Consider the following 13581-nt stretch of genomic DNA (forward strand, 5'->3'; position numbering starts at 1 on the left):
AGAGAAGGAGGGACTATTTCTAAGAAAAATCTGGATCCCCTGGTGCTTTGCTGTAAAAGGAGGAAAAGAGAACATGAAAAGTCTTGTAAGGTTTGCACTGTCTGTGTTCAAGTCCCGACTTCTGTCACTGTGGCAACATGGCATCAGACATGGTTTCCATAGTTACTTTCACAGCTGCAGAACAAGCTATAGATACTTTGGGGGAGGATTAAGGGGGCTTATCTCAAATGAGCCAATTTCAGGAGCAAAACAGATAAGAAATAAGTAGTGGATCTCTGTACAATACAACTCATTGGAGAAAGAATGGGGTAATTCTGTAATCCCTCCATGCAGGTACCTTAAATGGGATGATATAGGAACCGGTGTTGTGAAAATACATACTTTTCTTTTTCAATGCATGATGGCAAAGATAGGATGGAAATTGAAGTCTGTCACCAGTGCCTGGAAACATCTCAGAAACTAGAGGAAAGGATGAACAGCACAGTTAGTCATAATCCATTGTTCTTTCCCATGAGAAGGAGAAAACCTTTTGCAAAATAAATATGTATAGAACTGAACCATTTACATGATGTATGCCTTTTGCAAGGCTCCATTGTGCTACCTTGGCAGGGATTTTAACAGGGGAAAGGGAGTTTGTGCAAACCTGATTATAGAGCGTTGTCCTTGTGGTCATAATTTATGGCTAGGTTTCTAGCTGAACTGAGTTGTACAACCAAATGGACAGGAAATACTCGAAGGAAGAACAAGTTTCTTTTCCCCCCAACCATTTAAGTATGCCTGAACTCTGGAAACAGCTTGTTCAGTTCCTGAAATTAGAACCTCCTGGGCTTCCTGAGGAATATGTTTCTGGAGGATCCTAAATTGGGCAACTTCATAACTGTTTTTATTACTATCTTTATTTCTTTATCATTTATTTTTGTGTTTTCTTTTTTCTTTTCCTCTCCTGTAGCTTGCGGAGCAACACTGCAAGACAGTCAAGGGAATTTCTCCTCACCTGATTTTCCCAATCCATATTCTTCCCACCAGCATTGCATCTGGAGAATATCAGTCACTCCAGGGGAAAAGGTAGCTGCTGGTTCAGTTACCCTTTTTTGCTGTATTGTCCAAACTATCTTATAAAATGCTGGCCTTCCTGTTGTTCTTTGCTGGGAATGATTCACATGAGGATCTTTTTCATGTGAGTTATGGCCTCCAATGAAGCTACAAATGCTTCCAGACAGATTATTCCAAGCAATACCAAATAAAAGCTAAATTATATCACCTATTCCACATTTTCCTCCTTAACAGATTGTTTTTCTAGTAAGACAAAAGATAGAAGAAGAAGTGGGAAATGATAGGTGGGCTCGTAACAGAAATATTGCTTGGAACCACTTTGAAAAAGAACATTAAAGATTAATTATTGGGATCTGAGTCTTATTCATTGAATTTAGAGTCATTTAAAAGATGAGTAAAAGTGACCTAAGATCGCCTAACTACAGTTTAAACTGGGTGTGTCAACTGAGGGTTTTACTGTCCTCTTTTTCTTTCCCAGCAGCTCTTGCAGGAAAATGCATCCTAATGTACTGCTGATGTTTGCACTTCAACTTCCATAAGCCCCAGTCAGCATGGCAAATAGCAAGGAGTGGTGGGAGTTGTTCAAAAACATATGGAGGACATAAGGTTCCCTAATCCTGATCCCTTCATTCCTTAATCCATTTTTAATATTGCTTCTGGTATCCTGTTTCCTCATCATATTTTGAAAACACAGAAGAAACCAGGAAAACAGCTGGAGATAGTTTGTAATCCTGGAATATAAACCTATCCTAATATTCGAAAGCCAAGTTGTCCATTGCTTGCCATAGAAAGAAGGGTCCCCATTTCAAATACACATAAGTATATTTAGTATCTGTGTGTTTTTCTACATCATTACAAAGATGTGTCCATTGTCCTTTCAAAATCTGAGCAATGAGAAGAAATAATGGACACTATATTGTATTCTGTTAGTACTTTATGAGGGTTGCAGACAGTAACAAACATCTCCCGTTAGTTTCTTTTGCCATGTTTACTATCTCTTGTAAAGCTGTAACGTAGTTCGACAGGATTATCTCTGTTTTCTGTGGCTTGGGGAAGAGAGTATTCTTCCTGGAGAAATATCCAAGTCTGCATCTCAGGCAAATTCTGAATCAGGCCTTGGCCTAGAGATTTGGAACCATTTCTAGACTAAGGAGTCTGAAATACAGCTAGTTTGGCACAGCTTAACTGTCTCGCTCAGGAATGTCTGCAGTCAACATGTTTTCCACACATATGAAAGAACGTATATATTTTCATCAGTCAGAGCCAGATTGGGTTTTAGATTTTTCACTCTACTCTTCTAGGACTCTCTTAAATGTTGACATCTTGAAGGGTCAAGCTGGGACAAACTTAAGCAAGTACCAAGTGCAGACAGCTTTCACTCCTCAGCTAATACAATCTTTGATTTCCAAATGATACCAAATTCTCGCTTTTCAACATTTGACCTGCTGATATGCTTCAAGAACAGGGCCGCAACTAGGGTCTGTATCACCTGGGGCAAACATGGATTCCGCGCCCATTTTGGTGCCCCCCCCCCAGTGCTCATTTTGGCACCCTGCCCAGCATGGGGCCCGGGGCACATGCCCCGCTTGCCCCCCCCCCAGTTGCGGCCCTGTTCAAGAACAACCAGATACATGCAAATTGGCCAAGTAGCATCTTCCTTTATACTTACTACATTTTGGCAGAGTAGAATACTGTTTAGGCATTGGAAGACAGCCTGTTAAAGGTGGCTTATGTCCCTCAAAATGGTAGCTAGTGAAAGAAGTAGAAAATATGTAGAGTATGCCAAAGTAATATTTAGGACCTGCTTCCTACTCAGAGTGGTGTGACTTCTGCTTGCTTTCCAGATCATGCTGAACTTTACAACCCTGGACATATACCGCAGCCGGCTATGTTGGTATGACTACGTGGAGGTGAGAGACGGGTTCTGGAGGAAAGCTCCTCTGCGAGGTAATCCACAAGGATGTATTGGAGGTCATGAAACATGGCCAAATTTCACTGAGGAATATATTTACAATCAAAACACCTCCCAAGCTCATACTGACTTCCTTCCCCTTTGCAGAACCCAATCATGATTTATTTGGTTTTCTGTTCTCTTCATCTCATGGCTTACCAAAGTCTTTAGGAGCTTTGAGGCATAAGTACTTCCTCCTCTTTTGAAGTACAGTAATAAAGATAGTTAAATCTACTCTGATTGAAAAAAAATACGTACACACCTCTGTACTACAGTCATTACGTAAATGCTCATTATTTTAACTTTTGACAGTTCAGTTGGCTTCTTTTACAATCATCTGGACCAAGATACTAGATATGATAAGCAGACTGAAAGTCCTAGCTGGTCTATGACTAATATGACTGAGCCAATTTGCACTCAGTCTAGTGCTTAAGGCACCAGGCTAGAATCCAGGAGACTCTGAGTTCTAGTCCTGCCTTAGGCACAAAGCCAGCCAGGTGACGTTGGGCCAGTCACACTCTCTCAGCCCAACTCACCTCACAGGGTTGTTGTTGTGCGGAAAATAGGAGGAGGAAGGGGTATTAGGTATGTTCGCAGCCTTGAGTTATTTATAAAATTAATAAAGGCAGGATAGAAAATTTTAAAAAATTCAAATGCAATTCCATCTTGATCTGAAAACTGCATTTAATCTAGAGTTCGTTCCTTTACCTGGGTTTTCTGCTCAGCCTTAACTATTGTTATAAAATTATCTAATTTGCATTATCAGTTGGCATAGCTTTGACAACCAAACCACCTTTTCATGATGCCTCATCAAGAACGTTCCTTCTTCCTATCTCCATTCTTTGATTGGTCCAAGTCCTTTTTTTTATTCGTTGCTTTTTGGGGGGCTTCATATTCTGGATGGATAATATTTTTATGCAGATTAAATTATGTAACGTTTGCAAATATCCTTTACATTTGCTGGGGTGGGGAGATGATTCTACTTCCAAGATTCCACTTGCATGAAACAAGGGCAGGAAGAAGTTAGATAGCTCTTCAGAACAAAAATATGTGCAATTCTTCAACAAATGCTTTGCTGTGGAATAATAAAGCAACCCAAGTTATAGTGTGTGTGTTTTTTCTCTAGGCAGATTCTGTGGAAATAAACTCCCCGACTCAATTCTCTCCACCGACAGCCGGCTTTGGATTGAATTCCGCAGTAGCAGCAACTGGATTGGCAAAGGGTTCTTTGCAGTCTATGAAGGTAGAAATTTTTCGTTTTTAGTCCAGGCAAAGTAATTTGGGGCAAAGAGGGCAGAATCAAAGATGAAAGAATAATATGTTTAGGGGCTAGTCTGCCGTACATTCAAATAAATGTGTTGGAAAGTTTCTACTTATCAAAGCACCTGGATGTCTAGGGTTCTCCTAGCACTGACAAGGAATATGTATGCTTTTTAGCTTACAAGCTACCTATCTTGAAAATTCAGAAAGAGATGCGTCTGGATAATATGCTAACTATACCTGAGAGTAGATCTTTTGCCTTAGCAATTCATTTCCAAAGGGGAAAAGGTAACAAACTGGTGGATTTCAAAGGGCAGGTGGATTTGTGATGGCAATGCCACATGCTGTTATTTTTCTTTTCTTTTACGTTGCAACACCTCCTAGTTAAACAATAAAGATTGATTAAATATTAATAGATTAATTTCTAAAGAGTTTACAGTACCAGAAGTAACAGTAGACAAGCTGTATTAAACACCTGTTGTCTTCCCTCACTAAGGGCATTTCCAGGTTAGATTTTTATTGGCAGGCAACATCTTTAGTGGGCAACAGTCTTTTCTCAGCCAGATCGTCCTTGTCTTTGTTATTATTACAGAAAAGGCATTTAGAAGGGAATTAACAAATGGCTGCACAATGCCTTCTAACTGCTCTTCTTAAGACCCTTCTGCCTAAAAGAAACATTGCTACACATTCAGCCATTTCTCCCTGCTGTTCTCCCAAGTATTGGCCCTTCCCTTAAACTAGCCATCAGTTCAGGCTTCTGTGGTGTCCACCAATCCAGATCTGAGCTTTTAACTCTGAGTCTCTTTAATGGGGCAAGAGGAAAGAGACCTCCAGCTCCACAGCAGATGTTCTGTTGAGAAAGCCACAGGGAAGTAGGACAGGCTGGTCTTCCACTGTTCCTTTGGGTGGCCAATTTCTTTTGCAATTGTTCAGATTCCATCCTTTTATACTTTTTGGGGAGGTTCATTTAGTCTATTTTGAAAAGATAAAGCAATAATTTATATGGATTTTGCCTCTGCAAACCATGTGGCCTCTGTTAAAAAACAGGGGCCTCTCAACTCAACTGATGGGTCTAGTGTGACATTCCAAGCAGAGATTTCATTTAGGCAGCCAGATGGACATCTCCTGGGGTAGCTGATGGCAAGTCTTTTCTCTTTAGGGTTATGCTTATTTCTGGATGCATTTCTCATGATTCTATAATTGCTCATATAGTCTTCAGGTAGTCCTCATTTAACAACCACAATTGGGACCAGAATTTCAGTTGCTAAGCGAAGTGGTCAGTAAGTGAATCTGACCCAATTTTACAACCTTTTTGTGGCGGTTGTTAAGCAAATCACCACGCTGGTTAAGCGAATCACATGGTTGTTAAGCAAATCATGCGGTTCCTCATTGATTTTGCTTGCCAGAAGCTGGCCAGGAAGGTTGAAAATAGCGATCACGTGACCACAGGACACTGCAGTGGTCATAAATGCAAACTAATTGCCAAGCGACTGTGGGGATGCTGCGACAGTTGTAAGTGTGAGTACCAGTTGTAAGTCGGTTTTTTCATCACCGTCGTTAGTCCAAACTGTCACTAAATAGATGGTTGTTAAGTGAGGACTACCTGTATGTGGCTAAAGAGTTGGACATGGGCCAGGGAGACTTAAATTCAAGTTCCACTTAATTGTGATGCTCACTAGATGACTTCGGGCCAATAAGTTTCTCTTAGCCCAACCTACCTGACGGGGTTAGTGGAAATGAGGACCGACCCCTTTGTGTAGTTTGCCTTCCGCTCCCAGAGAAAAAGCAAGATATCAGTGCAGTAAATATTCTTCTTCCAGCCATCTGTGGAGGAGATATGAAGAAAGACAACGGGCACATCCAGTCTCCCAACTACCCTGATGACTATCGACCCAATAAAGTGTGCACTTGGAAGATTACTGTTTCAGAAGAATACCATGTCGGCCTCACTTTCCTGTCCTTTGAGGTACCGGAGGAATTGCCGTGAGCAGTCACAGCGTTTTAGCATAAGCACTAACACCACTGCACCATACGATCAAAAGGGCTTGAGTTTATCCCATGCATAAAAACAGGCAAGAACACATGGATTCTCACAGCCAGACTAGCTGAGCGTTAAATATGTATTTGCATTAACGAGCGTGTTTTTGAAAATGCAAACAGCAGTCACTGGGGAGGAAAGCTAAACTTAATTAGAGCTGCAGCAGACAGAGAAAAGAAGAGTTACATCCCATTGTTTAAAGCTGGAAGGACGGTGCAGAGCTGGAGAGAAGCATAGGATCATCCTTCGTAGCAGGATAGGGCACCGGTACCTTCACCTGAACAGGAATGGTTTCTCTGAAGCTACTGTTTGAATTAAGAACCACAACTGCTGTTCACATTTAAAGACAACGATGCATTTAGCATCACATCGCGGCTGGCCCTCAGTCCCTTCTGGATTGTCCCTACACCACTGAAATAGATGCTTGAATTGGGACACTGGAATGGCATCTCCATTTTCTAGCAGCATGAGCTAGTCAACAGAGTGGGATGTAGAAATCCAGAATGTTATTTATCTGGCCTCTTAGAAACGATCTACTATCCATACCCAAAAGTTAATTTTACTCTTTGTCTATGAAAGGATAATCTTCCTGGATCTCTCTTATTTTATCGCTAGTGGTCCTTCTTGACCAACTACCTTCCTTTCCATTTCTGTTTTGTCCATCTAATGCAGATTAAGCGCATAAAAGCCGCCACAAAGCACTAAGAGACATTTGCAAAGAGAAAAGTCAGCAGTCTACCAATCTTCCCATGCCCCCCCCCCTTTTCTCCATATCCCGACAGATCGAGCGACACGACAATTGTGCCTATGACTATCTGGAGATTCGGGATGGCAGTACAGAGTCAGACCCTGTGATTGGAAGGTACTGTGGCTACGACAGGCCCGATGATATTAAGAGCACCTCCAACAAGTTGTGGATGAGGTTTGTTTCCGATGGGTCCATCAACAAGGCTGGCTTTGCAGTCAACTACTTCAAAGGTATGGTATAGCTTGAATCGCTTAAGGCAGAGGTAGATAGTTGTTGGATGGCCAGGGCCCACGCTTCATAGCTGTCGATCGGAAGGTCGGCGGTTCGAAACCGCGCGGCGGGGTGAGCTCCCGTTGCTCATCCCAGCTCCTGCACACCAAGCAGTTCGAAAACATGCAAATGTGAGTAGATTAATTGGTACCGCTTCGGCGGGAAGGTAACGGCGTTCCGTGAGTCATGCTGGCCACATGACCCGGAAGTGTCTATGACAACGCCGGCTCCAAGGCTTTGAAACGGAGATGAGCACCGCCCCCTAGAGTCGGACACGACTGGACTTTACGTCAAGGGAAACCTTTACCTTTACTAACGTTATCAGACAAAGGGGTGATACAGAGTAGATCATGTCACAGGCAAGGGGTGTTCAGAGTTTCTTATTTTTTCCCCTGGGCTGGGGAGGGGAGAATGTGGGGCGTTAATGTTCTTGGTTCCAAAGTTCTGCTAAGGAAGCATCTTTTGTTTGCTTCCTGATTCAAAATGGTGGGGAATCATGCTGCTGATCTTTTGACTGTTGTGGTTGGAGGGTCCTCCAGAGACCAAAAGAATATAGATACAGAAGGGATTCATGGGCCCTGAGGTTCCCTACATGTGGCCTCAAGGAAAACAGCTTTTAATGTAATGGAGTGGATTCCATACTGTTAGTAGGATAAGATACCGTACTTACCTGGAAGCAAAACAGAGCAATGAGAAATGGCAGTGCTCTCGGGGGGCGGGGGTGGATTCAGAAGATCAGGCTGACCAGCCCAGTGAACCAAAAGAGAATATTCAAATTTTAAGGTAAGGTTGGGCAATGCTTTGATGGCCAAGCGTTGTGGAGGGCCTGAGGACCACAACAAATGGGGTGATGACACAGTGCATGAGGTCCACCCTTCAGCCAGGCTGGTTATTTTTTCCCCCTATTTTTGTTTTCTTGGAAGAGGTCTCTTTTTTAAAAGCAGTATTAATGCTATTTTAGGCTTACAAAACAGTTTTCACATTCATCTGGTTGAAAAATGCTAGGAAACCAGAGTTCAACACTGCAGTCACAGAGGGCTCTTGGGTCCAATTTGTGGGCTATGTTCCACCTCTGTTTTAAAGCAAGGCAGTTCTGAGAAATGCAGGTTTAGGCAAAGAGGCAAATATTTCTATTTGCTGGACTGTTTGTATTTGGCCACTGGGGGGCAGGCTTAACAAGGGAAAAAAAACATGTAGTTTTTTTGCTCAGCTGAGTACACCACCCTTTTACTTCCTAGAATCAACTTTTCTGCTTCTATAGGCTTCCCTTTTTGCATGGCTGACCATATGATCACAGTACAGGTAGTCCTCACTTAACGACCATTCATTTAATGACAGTTCAGACTTACAACAGTGCTGGAAAAAATGACTTATGACCAGTCCTCACGTTTATGACTGTCATGTCCCTTCATGTGCTTGGCAACCAGTTCGCATTTACAACCATTGCAGTGTCCCACAGTCACGTGATCACCATTTTCTATCTTCCCAGCCGGCTTCTGGCAAGCAAAATCAATGGGGAACCACATGAATTGCTTAATGACCATGTAGCTCGCTTAACAACCGTGACAAAAGGTCATAAAATTGGGTCAGATTTGCTTAATGACCACTTCACTTAGCAACTGAAATTCCAGTCCCAATTGTGGTTGTTAAGTGAGGACAACCTGTACTTCTTTCTTCCCTGACTATAGGGATTTGATCCTCCTCCTATTTTACTCCCTTTTCTCTTTCTTTCTTCATCAAGATAGCCCCCTCTTTAACTCACGGGGATGGAACACAAAGTAGATTATTCCTACTGAGGTTGAAGGCAGACGCTAAGATGGGGCATAGGCGAGAAAGAAAAAGAAATAGACTGTGGCTTCACTGCCCTTGTCATTCTAGAAGTGGATGAGTGCTCAAGACCAAACAACGGCGGGTGTGAGCAGCGTTGTGTGAATACTCTGGGCAGCTACAAGTGTGCCTGTGAACCTGGCTATGAGTTGGCCCCAGACAAACGCAAGTGTGAAGGTGAGCATCTCAGGACACATGTGGTCCGGTTTTACGAACGTGTACACCTATCTCCTGCATCCAATTCAACCAAAAGCAGCTTATAGCACACCATAAGCCACAAATGAATACAAGATAAACCACTATGAATCTAAAAAATAACTGGAGAATAAAATACAATCTTGCCTTAGCATCGAATATTATTGATGCAGGCTACACCAGTAACAACTGTTATTTGATAATAGAAAAGTTTAAAAGTTGAATTATATCAGCCTGGAGGTTCTTACCAAAGTAAGGCCTTAACCACCCACCTGAAGAATCCTAGGGCATTTCTCTAATTTCAAAGTTTACAGTATTTATTTGTGGTCCTAAACCAAAATGATCTGAAGAATTGTACCATCTGAAGAGAAACCGGAGTATATATATTATAGGTATAATACTTTGATACCTATATATAAAATGGACAGCAACCTGCGAACTAAAGTATTGGAAAAGAAGGTAGCTAATAACTTCTAATATGGGACAAAACTTGATTATACCCAAAGTTTCCTTAACTGTGATCATAACTGAGCAATTCTTTGCCACCTTTTAAAAGATTTCTGAGGATTCATTGGCTAATAAAAAGCACAAGTTGTCTTTCCCAGTACAGTTGGAGTGATAGCACAGAGGAGTAATATTGATTCAGAGCACCGTGTATGGTACAATGGACAACTCAGCAGAACGTGGGATGTTGATTCAACCATGCCCTCCCCAGAAAGACAGATTCAGTCCTGCAAGGGAAGGTTAATGAAACCTGGTGTTGGGTTGAGTCCTGACAACCCTTTTTTAAGGGAGAGAATTGTACAGACTGAGGCCAGTTTTTAAAAATGGGCTTTGTACTAATGGGGATTCCACTCCAGAAAGGCAGACCGTGACATGATCCAGAAAGATGTTACACTGGCCTTCTTACGAAGCACTTTTTCAGAATAGGACCTGAAGGCCTGCATAGCCTGATTTAAAAGCTCTTCCTCCTCATAAAAGCTTATCATACCTCATGTGGCCAGAGCAGCAGGCAATAACAGGCAAGATGAATATGGAAAGGAACATAGAAGAAGGTAGTTCTGTGGTGCCTAGTAAAGAAATCTGATCACCCTCAGTTTCTCCTAGAATAGAGATCCACAGCCATGGTCAACCTACAAGGTATAAGATGTATGCAGCCTCCATGTTCAGTTTTCTATCTTGCAGCTGCCTGTGGCGGGATCCTCGCCAAACTCAATGGCACCATCACAAGTCCTGGATGGCCGAAGGAATATCCACCCAACAAGCATTGTATCTGGCAGCTGGTGGCACCCACTCAGTATCGCATATCCCTGCTATTTGACTTCTTTCAGACAGAAGGCAATGATGTGAGTGTTTTCCTTTACGAAGAAGATCCTATATTAACACAGATGGATACCCGGAGCTCTTGAGATGCTGTTGAATTTAACTGATGGGGGATAGGGGTGTCAGTTAAATAAATTACATGGAGGATGTAGTGCCTTGGGGCTTTATACTGCTTTCTGAAGGACAGAAGGGAGATTTCTGAAGAAGGTTGTTCTGCAACAGCAGGGCAGCCATCAAACTGGCTTTACTCTATGCCATAGATCTCATATGTTTCTACATCTTGGGTGACTAGTACTGGAAAGATGAGTAAAGAAATGAGAGTGGGAGGAGAAGGGAAATGATAAATAGAAGAATAATATTATGTGGTGAAAGCTGATGAAAATATATTTATCATCTCCCTGTGTGTAACCATATAATCTGAAGTGAATGAAATTAATGGGCACAAGAATCATGTCAAAAGCTTATTTACACAATGGAACTCACTGCTAGTGGTAATTACTGGAATAATTGGTTTGGAAGGGGATTTAGAGAAATTAATGAAGAGGGTTGATTTGGGGTTGTTAGGCATCATGGTTTCATCTGGTCATTTGACAGCTGTTGGGATGGCAACACTGGGAAATGGATTCTTAAGCGGACTGAGTCAGACTTTCAGTCCGAGCCTGTATGGCTATTCCATTTTAACTAAGAAAAACCTTGTCTTATTTTGTTGGAGGCAGTAATTAAAATAAAAAGGAAATCATTCTTCATGTTCTAAATAAGAAAGCGATTCCCGAATGAATTCAATCAGTAAGAGTGCTGTCAAAGGATCCCAAATATTTGTGGGAGGATGGTATTATGTATCAAAAGGGAAGATGTGTTTCCACGCAGAACAAAACCTTGGCTTGGGCCAGTTCTGTCCACCTTCCTACTTGTTCCCCCAAACCTAGGGAATTATTTCTGCCTGCCTTTCCCATTAGGTATGCAAGTATGACTTCATAGAAGTGCACAGCGGCATCAACTCTGACACCCATCTACATGGGAAGTTCTGTGGAGTAGAAAAGCCCGACGTGATCACCTCCCAGCACAACAACATGCGCATTGAGTTCAAGTCTGACAACACCATTTCCAAGAAGGGCTTCCGAGCTCACTTCTTCTCAGGTAGAGCCACTTGGTCTTTTGAAAGCATGCCTGTCTGTCTTCTGCTTCTTCCCACTCCAGCAACTAATGCACCCCTTTTAAACAGTTTACCCATGTTTAGAGGATGCAGTGCCTGATTCCTCCAGGTGGAAGATACTACATTTTTAGAAAAGGAACTCTGGGCTTAGTTTTATTGGCATACCCCTGAAGGAGGAAGCAGTTGTCATTGCACGTTGGGAAACACATCACTGGCAAAATAAGACTGGTCCACCTTGTCCCAAACTTCCTTTGGCCTAGCAGGTTTGCACCATGGCAGATACAGCTCAAAAGCTTCTCTCTCTCATTCTCTCTCTCTCTCCCCTCATGTTCTCAAACACAGTTGACTCTGCCATCCCCCACCCTAGTCAACTGTGCGCTGGCAAGGCATGGTCTGTCATTCAGCAGCCATTTTATACCCCTCCCGGCTCTGGCAGTAGAGCCAGGAGGCTCTGATCTGTAATTTCCAGGGTTCCAATTAGAGTCAGCATCACCACAGAGTCGGGGCGGGGGGCATACCCACTCCATACCCTTTTTTGGCACATGTGAAAACTAACAGAGTAGCAACAATTACCTAGAGAAGTCCTTGGAAAGCGAAATAATTAGTGAACTGCTCAGTAAATCATGTACTGTACATGGCTGCCTTCTAGATCAGCCTTTCTCAACCTTCTGACCCTGGAGGAACCCTTGAAATATTTTCCAGGCCTCGGGGGACCCCTGCACATTCAGGCTCAAAGGCCAGAAGTTACAACATTATTATATTTGTTTCATGGGTAGGCCTGTGTTTGTGTGTTTGTGTGTTTGTGTGTCTGTGTGTGTGCATTAACAGTGTTCTTAAACTAAAAATGAAGGATGAAACTTAACTCTTTAATGTGAAGTTGCCCAGATTTGAAATAATTTTTTAAATAAATCGTGATCTCCCAGGGAACACATGGACTGAATTAGACCTTCTGCCACTTGGATTTTATTCTTATTCTTATTCTTATTTTTATATTTATATTTATTGCTAATTGTAATTCCATTTTATGTATTGTACAGTATTTATATTTTATGCCTATTGTTTTAATTGACTGTTTTTATTGTAAACTGCCCAAAGTCCCTCTGGTGGGAGGAGATGGGCAGTGACAAATTCAATAAATAAATATACATATAAATAAATAAATAAACCCCTAGTGACCTCTCACGGAACCTGAAGGTGCCATGGAACCCCAGTTGAGAAACCCTGTTCTAGATGTTCCCCACAGCCCCAATGATCTCCAGGGTTCTCTAGGGCTAAAACTCATCCCCTCGGTGTTAGCTGACTGATTTTGGTACCCAGTTTAGGGTATTCACACAACACATTTCCCCTTCCCTTCTTGACCCAGAGAAGTACATCATGCAAACAGGGTGTCTGTCTGTCTCTTATCCATACACAGACTTAAGAATGACCTATAAGAAATGGCTATGAGAAATACTGTGGGTACAGTACTCACCTCTACCAAAGCCACCCCACTTCCTTTCTTCTTTCAACATGTGCGCATGACTAAGTAGTATCAAAGAGCAGTTGATAAGCATGTCTTTTCCTGGTAGTAATCAAAATACTTCTACTAACTGGTAGACCATCCATGATAAGACTTCCTGGCTGCCAAAATGACAAGATTCCCAGTCCTCATTTCAAATCCTGTTGGCTTTTTAAAAATATTATCACAGATATTATGCCAGTGCTTTGGTTTACAGACCACAGGGGTGTCTGCAGCACGTGGTCAAAAAAGTCAAGATGGTGGC

At 42.2% G+C, this 13581-nt stretch overlaps 1 protein-coding gene across 2 annotated transcripts in view; it reads left to right on the forward strand.

Moving 5' to 3' along the window:
- The window catches only part of BMP1 (bone morphogenetic protein 1), a 148005-nt gene that overhangs the window by 117831 nt on the left and 16593 nt on the right, over nucleotides 1-13581 (forward strand). For both annotated transcript variants that reach the window (XM_063311215.1, XM_063311214.1), the window contains exons 8-15: nucleotides 950-1065; nucleotides 2898-3000; nucleotides 4131-4247; nucleotides 6085-6230; nucleotides 7085-7280; nucleotides 9199-9324; nucleotides 10528-10688; nucleotides 11622-11802. In XM_063311215.1, the coding sequence (XP_063167285.1) occupies nucleotides 950-1065; nucleotides 2898-3000; nucleotides 4131-4247; nucleotides 6085-6230; nucleotides 7085-7280; nucleotides 9199-9324; nucleotides 10528-10688; nucleotides 11622-11802 (1146 nt within the window). The remainder of the gene's footprint in view (nucleotides 1-949; nucleotides 1066-2897; nucleotides 3001-4130; nucleotides 4248-6084; nucleotides 6231-7084; nucleotides 7281-9198; nucleotides 9325-10527; nucleotides 10689-11621; nucleotides 11803-13581) is intronic.

The sequence above is a fragment of the Candoia aspera genome, chromosome 9 (genome assembly GCF_035149785.1).
Source record: "Candoia aspera isolate rCanAsp1 chromosome 9, rCanAsp1.hap2, whole genome shotgun sequence".
NCBI classification, from domain to species: domain Eukaryota; kingdom Metazoa; phylum Chordata; class Lepidosauria; order Squamata; family Boidae; genus Candoia; species Candoia aspera.